The sequence below is a fragment of the Aspergillus udagawae genome (genome assembly GCF_001078395.1).
Source record: "Aspergillus udagawae IFM 46973 DNA, scaffold_3, whole genome shotgun sequence".
In the NCBI taxonomy this organism is placed as follows: Eukaryota; Fungi; Ascomycota; class Eurotiomycetes; order Eurotiales; family Aspergillaceae; genus Aspergillus; species Aspergillus udagawae.
The window spans coordinates 348357-366504 of record NW_025091266.1 but is presented as its reverse complement, the minus strand read 5'-3'; the positions used below and the strand labels follow the sequence as shown (position 1 = coordinate 366504).

At 50.6% G+C, this 18148-nt stretch overlaps 7 protein-coding genes and 1 non-coding gene across 8 annotated transcripts; 6 read left to right on the top strand and 2 right to left on the bottom strand.

The window, feature by feature from the left end:
• Positions 1 to 1966: 1966 nt before the first annotated feature.
• Aud_003985 (uncharacterized protein) lies at positions 1967 to 2978 on the top strand (the record flags this gene model as incomplete). Its single annotated transcript, XM_043288931.1, has 2 exons — positions 1967 to 2167; positions 2214 to 2978. The coding sequence occupies 2 exons, from the start codon at positions 1967 to 1969 to the stop codon at positions 2976 to 2978; spliced, it is 966 nt and encodes a 321-aa protein (XP_043144866.1).
• A 112-nt stretch (positions 2979 to 3090) lies between these two features.
• On the top strand, positions 3091 to 3162 carry Aud_003984. Its single transcript has one exon. It is a non-coding gene; the product is annotated as a tRNA-Arg (tRNA).
• A 1465-nt stretch (positions 3163 to 4627) lies between these two features.
• Aud_003983 (putative extracellular glycine/serine-rich protein) lies at positions 4628 to 5951 on the bottom strand (the record flags this gene model as incomplete). The annotated part of the gene is made up of 2 exons (XM_043288930.1): positions 4628 to 5782; positions 5835 to 5951. 2 exons carry the CDS (start codon positions 5949 to 5951, stop codon positions 4628 to 4630), a joined length of 1272 nt encoding a protein of 423 aa, XP_043144865.1.
• Positions 5952 to 9500: 3549 nt separating this feature from the next.
• Positions 9501 to 10407, top strand: Aud_003982 (CFEM domain-containing protein; the record flags this gene model as incomplete). Its single annotated transcript, XM_043288929.1, has 3 exons — positions 9501 to 9578; positions 9643 to 9820; positions 9887 to 10407. 3 exons carry the CDS (start codon positions 9501 to 9503, stop codon positions 10405 to 10407), a joined length of 777 nt encoding a protein of 258 aa, XP_043144864.1.
• Positions 10408 to 11690: 1283 nt separating this feature from the next.
• Positions 11691 to 12885, top strand: Aud_003981 (carnitine:acyl carnitine antiporter; the record flags this gene model as incomplete). The annotated part of the gene is made up of 5 exons (XM_043288928.1): positions 11691 to 11942; positions 11993 to 12041; positions 12098 to 12114; positions 12169 to 12782; positions 12837 to 12885. The coding sequence occupies 5 exons, from the start codon at positions 11691 to 11693 to the stop codon at positions 12883 to 12885; spliced, it is 981 nt and encodes a 326-aa protein (XP_043144863.1).
• A 945-nt stretch (positions 12886 to 13830) lies between these two features.
• Aud_003980 (uncharacterized protein) lies at positions 13831 to 15020 on the top strand (the record flags this gene model as incomplete). Its single annotated transcript, XM_043288927.1, has 2 exons — positions 13831 to 13995; positions 14064 to 15020. The coding sequence occupies 2 exons, from the start codon at positions 13831 to 13833 to the stop codon at positions 15018 to 15020; spliced, it is 1122 nt and encodes a 373-aa protein (XP_043144862.1).
• Positions 15021 to 15784: 764 nt separating this feature from the next.
• On the top strand, positions 15785 to 16451 carry Aud_003979 (putative ubiquitin conjugating enzyme; the record flags this gene model as incomplete). The annotated part of the gene is made up of 3 exons (XM_043288926.1): positions 15785 to 15941; positions 16029 to 16121; positions 16195 to 16451. The coding sequence occupies 3 exons, from the start codon at positions 15785 to 15787 to the stop codon at positions 16449 to 16451; spliced, it is 507 nt and encodes a 168-aa protein (XP_043144861.1).
• A 556-nt stretch (positions 16452 to 17007) lies between these two features.
• Positions 17008 to 17989, bottom strand: Aud_003978 (RTA1 domain-containing protein; the record flags this gene model as incomplete). Its single annotated transcript, XM_043288925.1, has 3 exons — positions 17008 to 17098; positions 17150 to 17224; positions 17295 to 17989. 3 exons carry the CDS (start codon positions 17987 to 17989, stop codon positions 17008 to 17010), a joined length of 861 nt encoding a protein of 286 aa, XP_043144860.1.
• Positions 17990 to 18148: the final 159 nt, after the last annotated feature.

Sequence of the window (18148 nt, the reverse complement as noted above, 5' to 3'; positions counted from 1 at the left end):
CGGCCCCTCCAATCAGCCAGACATCTTTCTGCATCTGGAGGTATGGATATAGCTGGGAAAACCCTGATACAAACACAATCAGGACGTCCAGAGCAAGCCCTGTGGAAGCTGGTTCAGAGTGTAGGTGTTGGGGGAGCTTGCTAAGGAGGTCTCTAACACAGGCAGACATATGAATGTCAATTTCGCCAAATATGATCTGATTCCGGACGGCCAGATGTCAGAGATCATAGCCGCACTTGTAGGCTACTATGCTATAGACTAACGTCCGAACCTCAGTAACGTAATGAACTAATAATGACAGACTTGAGAAGTACTGCCGTACCCAGCAACGATTCAGTACCAACCAACAGTTCCTAGGGTTGGATCGGGATCCTCGGGGGCCGAATCACTGCTACCAACACTGAAATCCTGTATGCAAGTGATGTCAGCATGAGCCGATCTCTATCAGCATATGTTGGCTCGGTACTTCCAAAGCAAGAGACGTCAAACGTTTCTTTTAGCATTTTATCAAAGTTCCAGTGCCTCACTAACTAGTTTGTCTCTAGTTTCCTGGTAGGGCCGAGGCCGTAGAATTATTCAGTCTGAAGGGGAAGTAAGACGAGTCAGGCAACTAAGACAAGGCAGAAAATGTTGCGCAGTATTCAGGGTGGGCCCACTAGGTTGAGGTGCTTCCACGCTAAGCTTTCTTTTGGCCCGATTTAATTGGGCCTCTTTAATCCCTCAGTGTTCTTGAGCAAATTCTTCTCATGTGGGATGAGGAAGATAAACTTTTCTGACCTATGGGACGAGTCACATGGTTTGGTGACTGAGTGTCTGAGCTGTTGCTAACAATAGATGGTGCGTAGGCTAGACTAGGGTAGCCGGTGTCTTAGTTGGACCAGGCTCTCAGGTGTGTTCTCCGAGACATCTGCCCCTTTAGATTTGGACACTTTCAACCATGAATACTGCATTATACCATTAGGTGTGTAATACTGTGCTGAATGTAATGCTTTGGAGAGGATGAGTATTGAGCATCTGTTAACTAACCAATGTACCTCGGATTACCTAACTGGTACCATACCAATGAGCAATTGACCAACACCAATAGGAGGCTGTACTGTTGGCAGCTGTTGGTCAAACGTTGGTCCGTTTTATTGGATTATCGGAACCCTAGAACTTACATTAGTGCGGGAGTACCTGGATGGCTAGGTATTTTCTTATGGACCAAGATTCCTACCTAGTAAAATTGATAGGTGAGTGGGTAGGGTCTTAAGTTCTACAAGCTCATTTAATGGCAGTCACTCTCCACGCAACCTCCAGGCAACAGGAATCTTAATTTTTCTTAATCTCTTAATCGCATTATACATTATCAATAGAGACAACCAAGTCCGAGCATTAAGTGTAGCAATGAGTTACAGGATCCTCCCCGTAAGTGTCTCCAAGCCAACGACCGCAGGAAATGATCGGCTCGTGTCATTGAGGCTGTACAACACCAACCCAGCCTTGGGTCGCATGTCTCAGCCTAGGCAATACATTAAGACCCTTAACTTATCGATCTGCCTCGCCGTCTCGCGGTTCAGATTCCAGGACCCCAGATCCATAATCTCCTAGCTTGACTAGTACATAATTGTAGCTGTGTTCCAGAAGTAGCCTGTACACTAGGTATAAGACTGCCTGCCTTCCCGCAGTCTTCCTTTTTCCTGCCCGTCCATGAATCCGCCCATTTTAGGTTTACTTATGCCTTCCCCGCGTCAAATCACCTCACCATGAGATGAGCACGTTTCCCATCCATAAAAGCCACTTTTGCCACTAGTGCCGCTTCATTCATTACACTCCCTTTGACTCTGTACATACACCCGACGTTTCCCTTCTGCTCTTATTTACCATCCGCATACGGATATTCGAGGTGCTAAGCGCTGGATGCGCTCTTATACACAAACATAGTCCTCACCACCATTCCTTACGACTTTCTATTCCAACAATCACCATGTTGCTACGATTTCTGTCACTGGCCGGTCTCTGCCTGGGCCGTGGCGTCGCTGCCCTCGCCCCTCAGGGCCACCCCGCCGATATTCAAACATCAAACATCCAACATTCTCGCCATTTTTACAAAATCGACATTCCCTGCTCTCACTGTGCATTTTCAGACGCCGAATGTTCTCAGAGTCCCGAGTCAAAATCATACGTGGTACGTCAATCCTAACATCTCCGATACAACGATACTAACCTCGCAGACTATTGACTTCTCCTCCGACAATGGCACCCTATACGCCAACCACGAACCCGTCTTCCCACCGTCGTTACCCATGCAATTCTCCGCCATCAAGCGCTCAGATTCCGGCCACCAATCCGTCCAGGTCGCATACAGCCTCGACGCACGACCTTTCCCCGCCCAGCCTGGCGCCCTCCTAGGCGAGACATTCCTCCTCAAACTGCGCCTGTTCGATCTCCACAGCCGGCCCGTCACACACGACCTGGTCGCGGTGGCCGTATCGCGACGCAACGACGGCACCCTCAGCATCAGCAAGGTCGAGCGCAGCCCGTTCCGCAGACACGGCCACATGACGTCGCCCTGGCGCCTTCTCAAATCGCACATCAAGCCTTACCTCGATCAGTTGGCTGGTGGTGCCGGCCCCGATGGAGAAGGAGAACGGCGGCATCATCGCCGGCCGCTACATGCGGATATCTACCGGTTCAAGAACCCTGCGTCGCACTACCACAATACCATGCCGTGGAGCAGCCGCGATCGCAGCTTCATGAGACTCGTGCGGCCGGTGATTCTGCCTGCGTTGTTGGGTGTTGCGGCGGGGCTGTGTGCGTGTCTGGTTGGCTTTGTGGTTGGGAAGGTGATGATCTCGCTGTGTCGGTGTTGGTATGCCCGGAGTGGAAGGGGGTATCGCGAGGTTCCGGCTATTATCATTGACTCGGAGGAGTTGGAGGAGGGTCCCGTCTCAGAAAAAGAGAACTTGAGTCGAACGTCACGGTGGCTGGACGTATGACCTTATATGAAACCATAGATTTCTTTTTTGTATAATTAGTGCAATGCTCATGAATCATTCCTACGAAGTGCGCCGTTTGATAAGTCGGTATATTCCTTATCTGCATCAACAAGGCCTGCTGGCCCAATGGTAAGGCGCTTGACTACGGATCAAGAGATTGCAGGTTCGAATCCTGCGTAGGTCATTCCTTTTTACTTTTTTACTTTGCAAATTCCGTTGTGGATTTTGCTGTCAAAGTCTGGGTTGTATGGGGTATCCACTAGGACCCCATTCCGTATTCGGAAATTAGTCGATGTCTAGGCCATCTCAACCCAAGCATGTCCAACGCAGTAAGAAGTTTGATACCTGTCGGTCAAGTCAATTGTACAATGATAAAGCAAGTCCAACCAATTGTTTCAGAGTTGTTTCAAGGACAGATGCGCAGACCCAGAACGAAAACTGCTACACGTCCCAACGAACCAGGGACAAATATTGACTATCTAGCTGTAGTGGGATACACCGATCAGCATAACAAAGAGGACTCTGAACTGAACCCCAATGGGATATCCTATCTGGTGTGCTGAATGTGCCCTGAACGGATGAACGGCGGAAGACAGCATCTAATACAGTACGGCTGAATGAGCAGGACTTGCTCAACTACCTACATTCGTCATGGACCTCAAGCCAAGCATGGATCTTTGAATCCCCCTGCACCAATAAACCATCCTGGGACAACTTGACTGCACTGTGGCTGAGAACCTGGAGTCTGGACAGTATCAGTCTGACCTTGGACGGCGGAAGGAGAGGATGCGCCAGGCATTGGATTGACGAATTATGTCTTTGCAATTCCCCTACTTTATTATTTCCGCGTTCTGATTAGTACTGACATTGATTAGCTAGCGCCATCGAGCGTCGAGACATCTGTCACTGGTTGCATTCGCCAAAGTATCATATTATGAGATAATATAGCATACTACCTAAAGACTAGCTCTACAGACAGTTGCTGTCTTTCAGACGATATCCTCGAAGACTGCATACATGCAATAAAGAGCTCTAGCTACTCCTCGCGGACTTTCAGGCAAAATGCGTGTCTTAGTTGTGGTTGTGCTCATGGCTTACATCTTCCATTCTGCAGGACCGCGTCTCCTCGTATATACGTTGACCAACCTCAACCTTAATACTACTCATATGAATTTGCTCAGCAATATAATGTACCCCTGGCTTTTATGGCTGCAAACAGCCAGACCGGACTCTCAATACAGCTGTGTCCGACAAACGGCTGCGGTCTTAGGCCAGCCGGACTTGTGACGTTGCATCTTAGGATACTACTATCCACGAGTGATACTACTGTGGATTCTGATGTTAAGAAGGTATATTGCCCTGATTCTCCACAGCGGACACCTGCGGATCAGGGCGGAGTGACAGTTACTTACCAGCATACTAAACTTTAATTGAGATGTCAGTTGGAGCGTGGTGTGGTTCTTCCTTTGACAAGCATGCTTACGCGGTGCATTTACATGGATCGATGAATAGGACCATCAGCCTATCCGTACTCTGGAATGGAGCGGCATATTCCCATTAAGATGTATGATTATAACAGACTTAGAACACGTTTGCCGCCACGTAAAATCGAAACGCACATCCTGAATTGATCCCGGGCAATAGCAAGCTCAGCGCAGAGTCTTTATGATCGAAGACAGCTTGTCAAGCAGCGTATTAATCGTCCCCCTGTCTTTTTCAGCCGCGTTGGCTGGGCTGTTAATGACATTGACATTGGTGCCGGCGCCGGTGTTGGTCGCTCCACCGTTGACTCCATTTTGGGTGTTTCCGCCCCCATTGACGGGGTCAGTTGTAGTCGATCTCTTTGCACGTTCAGATACCTCGTTGCCGGCGGAGTCTGGCGCTTCCATGTTGGCAGAACCCCGACTGGCAGTCGAGTCTACATCTTCAGAACCCTCTGTAGCCGTTCCGGATCCTGCAGGGTTGTTGGGGGTAGATTCTCTACCATCGCCTGCAAGAGTCGAAGGACTATCACTTCCATAGTCTGTGTCGCCTGTGGCGCCTGTGTCGCCTGTTCCAAAGCCAGAGGCCCAGCCGCCTGCAGTGTTGTCGGTAGAACTGCTACTGTCCACGGAAGGTGCTGGCATTCCGGAGCTCCCGGTTCCAAACTCACCGAGAGTACCGGCAACAGTTCCACCTTCTTCAGGTTCTGTAAATCCAGAACCTAAACCAGAGCTTGGCGTGCCACTGCTCTCGGAGCTGCTGGGGGAGAAACCGCTGCCGTTAGGCCAAGTACCTGTGCCGTTGGTGGCGCCAGCATTACCAGAGAACCCAGTTCCGCTGCCCTTGGTTCCTGGACTTGCCGAAGTAGAGCTAGAGCCTCCGCTAACACCCAAAGATGCGGGAGTGGCAATACTGCCTGCATTATTGGTCGGAGAACCGCCACCCTTAGAGCCGTTACCGGGAACGGCGCCTGCAGCGGCAGACACACTCGCCCCAGTACCTGGAGCGCTAGAGCCAGAGCTCGACGGCGAGGCAGAAGTGCCTCCCCCTTCACCTCCAGATGGTGTGACCGTGATACCAGAACCAACCGTTCCAGCAAAGCTATTGCCGGTCCCAGTGTTTCCCGTCGTCATGCTTCCGGGCCGAGAATTACCTGGGGCGACATTCCCTGTAGCCGTGTTACCAGTGGCAGTGCCGTCAAAACCAGAGTATTGTCTGGACTGGATGTGCGAGCCGCTGTCCACGCCAGAGGCTTCCTGCCAGCCGAGCTCCTCGGCGAGGCCAGCGGCTCCCTCCTGCCCCAGTCTGTCATGGTAACCCTCCTGTGCCGGCTATCAGCGATGAACATTATGCTTTATCCATTAAGGAACTCACAATGTCTAACTGGTCCATGGCAATAGGTCTGGCTCCAACGAGACCAGAGAATGAAACCATATCGACCAAGAAAATCAAAGCCAGTAAGCTGGCCTTGGACTTCCGTAGAGTTGCCATAGTAGAGTTATCACAGCGATGTTTTGATTGATTCAAGTGGAGAATTACAACGATCAGACCGAAAAGGACTGCATTGACCGAGTCTTCGTCTCTGAAATTCACACCCAGACAGTGGGAATCTGTCACGCTTTTTAACTGTTTCTACTTCCTACGCGTCGAACGGCCGAGACTTGATCGTTACAACTCTTGAACCTCATGGGCTCAATCCGTCGGCGCCACAAAAGCAATTGGTTACATTAAGGTCAAGCAGAACCACGGCCGTTTCTGGGAGTGGACCGCAACTGAGGAACAGCTCCTACCTTAAGTCAGACTGACAGAGCTTATTCCTTGGTTCATGCAGTAAAACCCGCCGAACGCTAGGTTCAGGCGCGGGATCAATGGTATAGGCCGAGAGGACGAAGGGAATAGCAGTTCCAAGGGTGGATCCAGGTTGCATCGCGAAGGTTATACGCTTCGGGGACATGTCGAGCACCTGGTTTTCCCAAGAAAGACTGAGTCTAAAAGCGGGCCGTTGAATGACAGGTGCGAATGACAGGCGCGTCTCCGCCTGAAAGCTCTCTGACTGACCTCCGGATCCCTGAGAAGCTAGCTCTCCAAATTGAACCGGACTCCAGGTGCTGCCTGCGCTGTTTGTGAGGGATACCGAGTGCCTACCCTCAGTATTTGAATAGACAAGTGTACAGCCTATGAAACGCCCCTGAAGATCGGAATGCTCTTGCATTTCTATCAAATGGTGCGAGCATGGTTGGCAAGACTAGGCGATCTTGTTAACTCTGCCGAATAACTCGATCAAGCTAAGCATTAGTGCTTTGACCAATGGCTTTTGCGTTGAAGCTTATGGTTTCTTGCCTTCCTGCTGCAACTTCATGCAAACAGATGAGAATCCCATCCGGTCGGAATGCAACCGCATCTGGACGCGATCGGGGTGTCAACTTTGCCGGCCTAGTGGGAAGAGTATCGACCCACGATATGTCGACTCTGACTGCAAATGATGACCCCCCCTTCGCTTCACGGTCGGTTCCACTTGGGAGCATGTAGAAATGGTTTACGATTTTATCCCTCATTGTCTAAGGTCGAAACTCAGACTTGAGAATCATCAGAACGTGGGTGCTGTGGGGATGGGAATGGAATGGAATGGAATGCAGGGCCTGCTGTCAAGGAGTCTGGTCATAATCTCCCCAAGGAAGATTCCACGTTCCAAATCACCCTTTTCAGGCCAAGGAGCACTTTCCCCTATGCCAGTTGGGTGTTGCCCACAGTTCTACACACCTCTGGCTCATCATACCGTCTGCGGTAAGAGCACGGAAGTGACGCAAACGGCAGGTTAGGATGTCGGATTAAGCATCTCACATTGATCAAGCTTATTTTGCATGAAACAATGCTCACAATGGCCGTCGCGGATAGATTGACGACACGAGAGCTGTTTAATGCTTGCATTCCCACATACGAATTCGGTTTTTTGATTCAAAAATCTGCAGAGTGCACCATACGTTGATCAGTGAGCGAGGTACTTGTGATCTCCAAGCACGAGAATGTGTTCTTGGGTGTCAGGTGAGACTATGAGCCTGAAATATTCCCCTGTGGTCCAGAATTTCAGTTAGTGGATGGAGGGCGAAGATAGTACAAATAGCGAAACCCGAGAGCAGATGCGAAAATGAAGGGCGCTATGTGCAGGCTGCAAGACGAACTTTCTGAGTTGCTTCAGCTCGGGTGCGAAGACATTCCCAGTTAGGGAAGTGCAGCGCCACTGGGACCCATTTAGCTTTTGGTCAAGTAAGAACGAAGATGCCTGAAAGCGGCCGCCTTCCTAGGGCATTGTTGCGAGGTCAAGAGTCAAGACACAAGTCAAAAGTCAAAACACTCTTTTCGTCGAGTTAACCCTTTGTTATTGTTTTCGCGAGAATGACGCGTGTCGCAGTTCAAATTTTAGTTATGCTCGTGACATTGCCCACAAAAGGTACGGAAAGAACGGGCCTTGCCGAGGAGAGGTCATTTCCTATTATCTGTGGGAAATAACCATTGCCATCACGGGGTGATCTTAATAGAATGCCATGCTTCTGAGGGGCAGGAAATGTATCTGCAGGCACCTTCAATGCTCCTTGACAGCAAGGTAACTGTTAACAATCTCAAAACTTCAACAAGCATTGCACACCACGTTCGAATTAACGCAGGTTCAAGCTCCTGCAGCAAATTACATTGGCTTCATGTTTTCATCCATAGTAACCAGAGGTGCATAATTCATAGCTCTGGGTTAGCTGGTTGCGAAAAGCGTCCAAGGCCAAGGTTTGCCACTGACTTTACTCTATTGGAGCTTAGCCATTTACTTAGCATTAGTTGAAAAATGTGGCTAGTGGGCTACTTCATCAAGGATCGATGTATTGCACATAGGCAGTGGGGTTCTACTTGAGCTTCTGGCCAATCATGGGATACGGAAATGCTTGATAGTGGAAGGGAAAAAGCAAACTCAATTGCTCGGAGGCACTGTCGATCATTCCAAATCCCAGACTCCAACTTACCAGCCCCTTCCAGCTCCAACCTCTCCAGAGGAGACTCATATGGTCGTACACTAGGTAGAAATTCGGCCGCCACCTATTATTTTCTTGTGCTCTGTTGGCAAAATGAGCTTGTTAGTGCGCTTTTGGTAGCCAATCAGTATATGACGTTGTTATTGATATATACTGGTGGTGAAGTACAATGCCAGGGAGCCATCCTTAATTTGAAAAGGCAATGCATGGATTCTATTAGGCATCCCAATTTTGTCGATGCAAATTACTTGAAATTGGCTAGCATGTATCTAGGAATGCGTCCCTACAGTGGTTTATGTCCCTATTTCCCTTTGCTTGAAGCCAGGAACTTAGCAACACAGAACTGTGTGGCTGGTGACCGCTTCAAATTCCGTAATGATGAGCAAAATCTCAAATCTTTGATCGGGCTATCACACGCTAAACCCTAAAGTCTAGCGAGTGCAGCCAATGATGGCAAGAGATAGACTCAGGTCAAGCCACAGCGGCTGGGATCATTGCATACTCTCAGTCAGCCACCAGCCTGCATGCAGAACCAAGATCCCTGCCATGACCCACACTTGTAAAGTTGATCAGTCCATGATTCTAACAATGACTTCACCAAGCAGCAAAACACGCCCCGTGCCTCAATCTCTACTCCCTAGTAGTGGGTACCTACCTTGCACTACTCCGTACTAGACTAGCCACGTTGCTGGGCAGCATTCAGCCGAAGATGCGGTCACGGTCTCAGTGTGGATGAGGACGACTGCCGATCGTTCTTTCATTGAGAGAATGGATCCCTCAGGACCATTGAGAAAATTCGAAGCTTCAATTGCTGTCTAGTTAAGCGCGATTATTTGGTTTATCTTTGCCGTAGTTACCTTATAAAAAGCGCCCCTCCTCCGCTTCCACTCCCTCGAATTCTTTCAACTTACATCATCGACTTTATTCTGTCCAAGGCCCCAAGTGTGCTCAAATTGATTCAATATCACTCAGCATATTCAGCGATCTTCTCATTTTCAATTAATTCGATATTCTATACCTCATCATGAAGGCCTCTCTTTCACTCCTCCTGCTGACGGCGGCCAGCATGGCGAGCGCCGCCATGTCTTTCTCGGAGTGTGCAGTACGTTGCTCAACTGCGCTGAAACTCCCTCAGAATTTCCCTTGACTGACTCCCCTTTTCGCAGCAAATGTGCCTTAACAACATGAAAGCCAAGGCTGGCGAGCTGGGCTGCTCCAGCAGCGACATGAACTGTCTCTGCGCAAAAGCCAACTACGGATATGGTATCCGTGATTGCACCACCGAGGCCTGTCCTGCCGACAGTGCCGCCGCCGTCCTATCCAGTGCGCTGTCCTCATGTCCTAGTAAGTACTCACGAGAATTTGCGCTGCTTCAACGCGATCGAGCTAGTTGCTGACTGCAATCGCTAGGTGACTCTGCAGCTGTCACTGCCACAGGAGCGGGCTCTGGCTCTAATGGCTCTGGTTCTAATGGCTCTGGTTCTAATGGCTCTGGTTCTAATGGCTCTGGCTCTGGCTCTGGCTCTGGCTCCAGCTCTGGCTCTAACTCTGGATCTTCTACCACCGCTACTAGCACTGCGACCAAGAGCGGCAGCAACCCAACTGGTGCCTCCTCCACTGGCACCCACCCTTCGGAAACTGGAGCTACTACCACTGGAGCGAACCCCTCCAACACTGGTGCCACTACCACAGATACGACAATGACCACTACTACCAGCTCCACTTCCACCTCTGAGAATGGCACCTCCACTGGCAACAGTTCCTCCGGGACTGGAACTGGTAGCGGCTCTGGCTCCGGCTCCGGCTCCAGCTCCACTGCCACTCAGACTGCCCCCTCCAGCTCGCACACTGGCAACGTTGCCCCTCGCGGCGCTGTCGTTGGTTCCGGTGCCGTCGGAGCCCTGGCCCTCGCTGCCTTGGTTATCCTATAGAACTTCTCCAAGATTGAGTTAATGGCAATAGGTTTGCTGATGTCAGTGTATGTCTTATGTTGATGAATAACGGTTGATGATACCTGCCGTTGATAGCCGGCTTGTACATGGGAATTGGTGGATTCTTGTCTGATTAGTAAATAATGTCTTGATCTTTTCCGATGCCACGGTATACGTCGTGCTGTCCTAATATTAATATTTCTGGCCTGTCGATATCTTCCTCCCTTCAAGTTAGACTCTCCAGATGCCGTAGATATATGTAACCAACAATGTAAGTAGTATCACGCGTCAGCAGCTACTCAAAGCACCCGAAGTATCTACTTAAAGGACAAAGCAGAATAGCGCCAACCCGGTGCGCGCGCACGTGGACGCGGAAGTTGACTATCTGAGCCCTGCTCCGTACTGTCACTGCAGTTCGAGCGGTCTGTCGCATGTGATTCCTTGGCATTCCCAGAACACCTTTGATGACATCAGCTGGTATCAAGATACTCTTAATGTCGTCGGTCAAGAAGATCAATCGCTTGAGCCAAAAATTAAATAATATTGGAAGACAGGGATATCTGCGAGAGCCAAGCTTCCTGTCGTCCGTAGAGGTACCCCCTGCTCTTGGCTGGCGTGACTGGCCAGAATACCTGGAGTAATGGAATCCGGGGCAGGGATCCGTGGAGGGGGTAAAGACCTAAAGGTCGAGCCGTGGTTTAGTGCCCGTTCACCCGGACCGTCCATTGCGCACGTTCGATTATCCGATGGTCATAGAGACAGTACAAATTCTGGGATAGAGGAAAGCATACGGAGTTCACAAGATCACTTTCATGATGGTGCCTTGGATGATAAAGTACAGCTGACAAGGCCAGAACCTGTCATCGATATTTCGGCCATCTGCGTTTGGAGGAGATACATTGATCCGGAGCGAGCCGAGGTCCAGTCACGCGCGTTCGCCGAACGGTGGTTGTACCTCTGTAGCGGGACTGTAATTGTCGGTATCCTCCTGCTCGGCCTCGGCCGCTTTTGTTGCGGGATTGGAGCTATTTTTTCCCCTTTGACTGTCTTTTCTCCTCCAATTCTGTTGTAGAATATCATCCTCGTTTAATTTTCTCCTCACTTCAGCTTTGTTTCTCTGCTCTCCCTTTTCGCGACCATTTTGCGCCCTCCGTCCTCTCACCCTTCGCTCTCTCGTCGGAATTGCCTCATACCTTGGCCTCTGTGTCGCTGCTTATCTTCCTCTCCCCCGCTACGGAGTAACTGAGTCGTTTCCCCGCGTCTCCCTACCCACAATTTTCACAATGTCGACCCCATCTTCGTCTACTCCTGAGAACCTCAGCGATGAGCTCAAGGTCATAGAGACCAAGGCTGTCAACCAGACCATTGCTCAGATCCGCTCCCTCGCCGCAGGTGCGGCGGGTGGTATCTGTGCGGTAGTTGTGGGCCATCCCTTTGATCTGGTGAAGGTCCGGTTGCAGACGGCAGAGAAGGGTGTCTATTCGGGTGCCATTGATGTTGTCAAGAGGACTATTGCCCGTGAGGGTTTGGCTCGGGTAAGTCGCGCGGTGGGTTGAGCGTGGTGCTTGGTATTAATGAGCTGTAGGGATTGTACGCCGGTGTCTCGGCTCCGCTGGTTGGAGTCACCCCTATGTGTAAGTTGCGTCGCATTCTTTGGAATTCAGAGTACTGAGCTAACTGATGTATGTAGTCGCCGTTAGCTTCTGGGTACGTTTCGCGTAATAAAGCGGTGTCTGGCTTGAAACCATTAACAATTCATAGGGTTACGACGTCGGGAAAACACTCGTCAGCAGGTTCTCGGAGGTGCGCATGGAGAACAACACCCCTCAGTACACCATTGCCCAGATCTCCGCTGCTGGTTTCTTCTCCGCCATTCCCATGACTCTGATCACGGCTCCCTTTGAGCGGGTGAAGGTGCTTCTGCAGATACAGGGTCAGAACCCTCCGCCTCCGGGACAGAAGCCTAAGTACTCTGGCGGTCTGGACGTCGTCCGGCAACTATACAAGGAGGGCGGTATTCGGAGTGTCTTCCGCGGAAGCGCCATGACTCTGGCCCGTGATGGCCCTGGTTCCGCCGCCTACTTCGCCGCCTACGAGTACATCAAGCGCAGCCTGACCCCCAAGGATGAGCACGGCAATGTCACCGGTGATCTGTCCATGCCCGCGGTTCTGGCTGCCGGTGGTGCTGCTGGTATTGCCATGTGGATCCCCGTATTCCCTGTCGACACCATCAAGTCGCGTCTCCAGAGTGCCCCCGGCAAGCCCACAATTGGCGGCACCATCCGGTCGGTCTACGCCAGCGGTGGCTTCAAGGCGTTCTTCCCTGGTTTCGGCCCTGCCCTGGCCAGAGCTGTGCCCGCAAACGCTGCTACATTGTATGTGATTTTCCCGAGTTCGCAGTGAGTCTGGTTTACTAACGACTCGAACAGTGCCGGTGTCGAACTCGCGCACCAGTTTATGAAGAAGCTCTTCGACTAGATGTTGAGAACTTGATGGGACCAAAAAAAGGGGGATGGAAATCGATCGTCTAGGGTGGATCGTCCGTTGAGATACTGTATATATACCACTTTTCGTTGTTCGTGGCCCCGAGAGTGCATATTCCGCGTTTCTTGCCAGTTTTTCTCTGCTAAGTATGGGAGCATAGAAGCCTGGATATACTGTTTACTAGTATTATAGACTTGATGATTATTCTCTATTGGTTTATTCGCAATCAGCTTCATTATGCGACCGTCGACCAAGGCTGTTTTGATTTCTGAAACATTTGGCGCCATGCTGACAGCAATGATGATCCGAACCAATCGATTTTGCGGAGTTTACGAACAGATATTTGTCTGCAGTCCAAACCACTCGAGTTGATGTTTATTTTGTACGGCCGGCTCAAGCTCAGTTAGCAGAGCCAGCAGACAAATAGGTAGGTGAATAAATCTCCGTCGCGATGCTGGTCAACTTTTTTTTACCAGTGAATCAACCCAAATATTCGTACCGATGCTATGAATTGTGGGATGGTTGAACGAGGAAGCCAGCTGATGGCGTCGTGTTGCGTTGCCCCTAATTTTGCTGCTTCAAGACAAGGATGGATGGCTGTCATAACACTAGCATGAGAGTGATAGATCTGATAGGACCGAATGGTGCAACCTTTTGCGCCCTTCTAAAATTTTATTGGCGTCGATACATCCGTAAATCCCGAAGTCTGAGCCTCAGCCTCGTTGCTGCCTTCTAGCCTGCTCGCCTGCCTGGGACTGGTTGACCCGCCTGCCGCCCCCGTTCCAAGCAGATAAAAATCGCCGACGCCCCCATCTTTTCTTTGTTTGATTCTTATTGCCATCCAACTACTTGTCTCTCTCTATCCATCAAAGATACCTATCACACATTCTTATTCATATCCTTCGACAACCTTTGATCCACATTTTGACACGATTCATCATGGCTGTCAGCTCCCTCGTCCGTCGAGGCGTGGAGCTTGCCTCCGAGCATTTGCAGAAGCACCCGAAGCAGCCTTCCAAGCAACCCCCCGAGATCCAATTGTCGGGATGGCTCGTCGCTCTCTTTTTCGCTACACTGATTGCTTTTGTTCTTATTTCTTGGTCGGTGAGTGATGATTTCCCTCAATATAGCACGGCTTGAAAGGAATTATTGCTAAATGTACTGTGGTCTAGATCGAGTACACCTATGGCATGGTAGTCACCACCCTCGCTGCGGTTGAAGATAGCAACCCCGATATCTATGTCCGCATCGACAGTGACATTGATCCCACCAAACCCGTCGATGCAGTCGAACCCGAGTTGGCAGCTGTGCCTCCCAAACCCGTCACTAGCAAGCTCCGTACCACCATCAAGCACCTTCGCGCCCGTGCCGGTCCCTGGTCCCGATTCCGCGGCATGAGCATGTTCCTCACATACCTTTTCACTCAGAGTTTCTTGCTTAGTGGGATGCCCTTTAGCCTCGACCAGTTCATTCCGCAGTTGATCTTCCAAATGGTTGTTGGTGTTCTCCTGGCGAACCTGCAGTTGGCTTGGGTCCACATCGTCATCTCGGAGCCTTCTCCGAAGCGCTTCTACCAGCGTATTCCTGGCTACAAGGCCTGGTTGAAGATCGCACCCGTTGTGGCCTTTGAGCATGCTGTTGCTGGTCTTGCATTCTATCTTCCTCTCGTTCTGATGCAGGCTTGTGGGGTCTTGGATGGATTGGCCTCCGCTCCCGAGGATGGCGTTCCTCCTGCCGAGGCCGTTCGCCACGCGCTCACCGTTGTCGCTCTTCCTTCTCTGCTTTCGCTGATTGCGACAATTCCTGCTCGCGTGATATTCATCCGTGTCGCCGCTTCTATGCTGCCCGAGGAGGACGAGTCTATTGTGCCTTTCGATCGGTCTTTCGGCGGAAAGGTGACTCCCGCTATTCTTGGGGGCAGCGGTAAGCTCAGCATCACCGATGCTTGGAAGACCTTCGATCGGGCCGCTCGGATTCGTTTCCTCAAAGTGGTTGGAAAAGTCATGGCTCTGGAATTCGGCGTGTTTGCCTTCTTCTCGCTGGCGCTCGCGGGCGAGTTTTACATGGGAGCCGAGTCTTTCATGAAGATCATCGCGGATATGATCGCTCGCAGCGGCGGCAGCGCTTAAGTATACTATCATTCTGAACTGGTATCAGTCTGACTCGGCTGCACAAATTAGTCATCTACATTCATTTCTCATTTATCATCTCTGGTATATACGATTATCGTTTCTATTTAATGTCAATCTATCAGCTGCCATTCTGCATATGACTTTGTTGAATATTTGTGGTATCGGTTGGATCTTCTCGTAGAACTGGATTATTTTCCTTCGATAAAAGCGTGGAGTTGTATTTGAAGCATAGTGGCAAATCGTCTTGCCATGACTGTGGCGGCAGCGGGCTGCATCCAACGCTGACTTCATACGACCGATTGTCACGCCTTGGGCTGCCCCTCACCCAAACAGCCACTTGCCATTCCGTTCTCTCCTCTTCTCTTGCTGCTGGTTATTCTTAGGCATAGCCCCCAGTCTTCGAAAGGAACATCCGCTGTTCTCACATTTGTAGCCTATCATTATTCTTGCGCATCATCCGCGCTTGGAGTCCCTGACGATCTCTGATCTCTCTTATCGTTCTGGTCATATCACATCCGCCTGTCTTCCAAGGTATCTATCTGCTAGTGATAGGTAGCCCCGCTTCCCCACTCAACCAATCTTCACACCGTTCATTATTTTACGAATCACAGTTTCTTTCTCATTGCCGTCTTTGGGTACCTTTCAGACACATCTTTCTTATTTTTGTCCTCTACCTCTTGTCACTGAGGCCCAAAGTCCATCGGTTCTTCGCTCCAACTTCTCTTCTTAGCTCTTGGGGTGACCAGTAAACCTCTTCTACCATGGCCACAACACCAGCTGGTCGTATGCTGGCACGCCAGTTGCAGCAAATGCAACAGGACAAGGACATTCCGGGAATTAGCTGTGGGCTGGTGGATAACAATGTATTCGAGTGGGAGGTTATGCTCATGATTTCGGACGATGTCAAGTTGTACGGCGGTATGTACACATTTTTTCACCTCCGTTGCCGAACGGACGACGAGGACTATATCATGCCGATTGAATATATTTTAACTTGTCTGACAGGGGGTTTCTTCCGTGCTCGACTGTCTTTCCCTCCGGAGTATCCGCACATGCCGCCCAAAATGAAGTTTGAAAGTCCCGTTTTTCACCCGAACAGTAAGCTTGCCTCTTTACCCTCCTTGTGGTCGGTTGGATCCGTGGGATGATACTGAGACACTCTTCCTGTCAGTCTATCCCAACGGCGAGGTCTGCATTTCCATCCTTCACCCCCCGGAAGAAGACAAGTACGGCTACGAGTCCGCCGCCGAGCGCTGGTCCCCCGTTCAAACGCCCGAAACCATCCTGCTGTCCGTCATCTCTATGCTCTCGAGTCCGAACGACGAAAGCCCAGCCAACGTTGAGGCCGCCCGGCTATGGAGGGAAGACCCGGTCGAGTTCAAGAAAAGAGTCCGCAAGTGCGTCCGTGAGAGTTTGGGGGAGGATTGAGCTCATTAGCTGGAGTCGACTGCATACTATACGTTTGATGATTTTTCCGAGGGCTTTTCTTTTTTTTAACTGTTGACCAGCGCGATAAGCGGGTGCGGCTTTCGGTGCTCATTTATTTTCTCCCATGTGCATGAGGAACCGGTCAATGGGCGGTTCAGTCTTATACGTTGTTCTATGGTCTATACATCATCTCTCGGCTATTTTGTTTTTGGTATGGAGTTTACCGTGTTACCGGACTGGAGTTGAATTGATTCATTCTCATTACGGCATCATAGTTTGAGATCACCGCGCGCTGCACATATATATACTTGGTTGTTGGATACTCGCAGTGCCATCGATGATTGATATAGGCGACGAATTTTTCATGAAAGTACTCCGATTTCTCATGGTAAAGGATTGTAATATTTCCTCCGAGGGTAGTATCAATGAGAATATGTTCTATCCGTCAATAATGTATATACGGTGTAGCCATGCACTATAACCCAAACTCCGGCTAAAAGAAGCATTCGAAATGGACTAGAATGGTATACATAACAACAAAAGCAACTTTCAATGTTTATGGCTGGTTCTTGGGACCCTTTCGGATCGAGCCGAAGAAGAACCCTGGGTGTAGGATCGTGAGGGTAAGAATCGCCAGGGCGATCATCCTGATGTTGTTAGTGGCTGTATAGCTGCTGCATGGAAGTTACTGGACTTACATTCCGTCGAGAACAAGAAACTCGTTTTCCTTCTGCATCAGGGGGTTGCCCCATCCGCCGGCCATTTCGGGGATACTGGTTTCCTTTGTTAGTGTCTTGCGAGCGAGCGGGACCGCGGAGGTAGACAGTAAGGGTGGATACATACCGGTAGATACAACGGATCAGAACGGTGAAGTAGGCGAGGACCTCGCCGATGATGACCCATTTGATGTTTCTCCCGAGGGAGGTCTTCTCGCCCGACAGCCCAGGGCCCCGTTTCCGATAGCGGAAGAAGAACTCCAGCCCTAGGAAGCCGCACACGGACATGGTCGCGACCTGGAAGGCAATGCCGGCGATGATGATGTCGTCTCCTGCCTGGAGCAGCTTGCGGTTATTATTACCTGCTGCCGCGGCCACGCCGCCGCCTGCAGCTTGCAGGATGAGCGAGCCCACGTCGCAGCCGATGAAGATCCAGGTGAAGAGGGCGGGTTTGAGGCGCGAGTGCTCGGGTCCCAGGGCGAGGATGATGTGTTTCAGCGTGAGGTAGATGCCCGCCGCGACGAAGGTGGGTGCGAGAACCAGACAGACGATCTGCAGCTTGAAGGCTGAGGAGTTCCACGGGTTACTGTGCATCAGGACGCGGCCGATATAGCCGGCCAGTTCGAGGATGGCGCCTGCGGCGACCGCCAACATGAAGGTCCATGTGCGGTAGTAGACGCCGATGCCGAGCTGGAAAAGAGCGAGGATGCCGAAGAAGACGGTGAAGAAGATGTTGCCGGCCAGGTTCGGGTAGTAGCCGTATGTCGTGGCCTCGACCGGACAGAGCGGGCTGACTTCTGTGCAGGTACGGTAGCTAGCCATGCTCGCTGTGACCAGGGTTTGTGGAAGCAAATGAAAGAAAGAAGACGAAAAAGAAAAAAAAGAAAACGCAGGACGAAATGTATTGTCTATATTATATTGAGAAAGAGAAAAGAGAGGATGGACCCAGAACGATCCATAATGGAGGCTTTGAGTGGATGT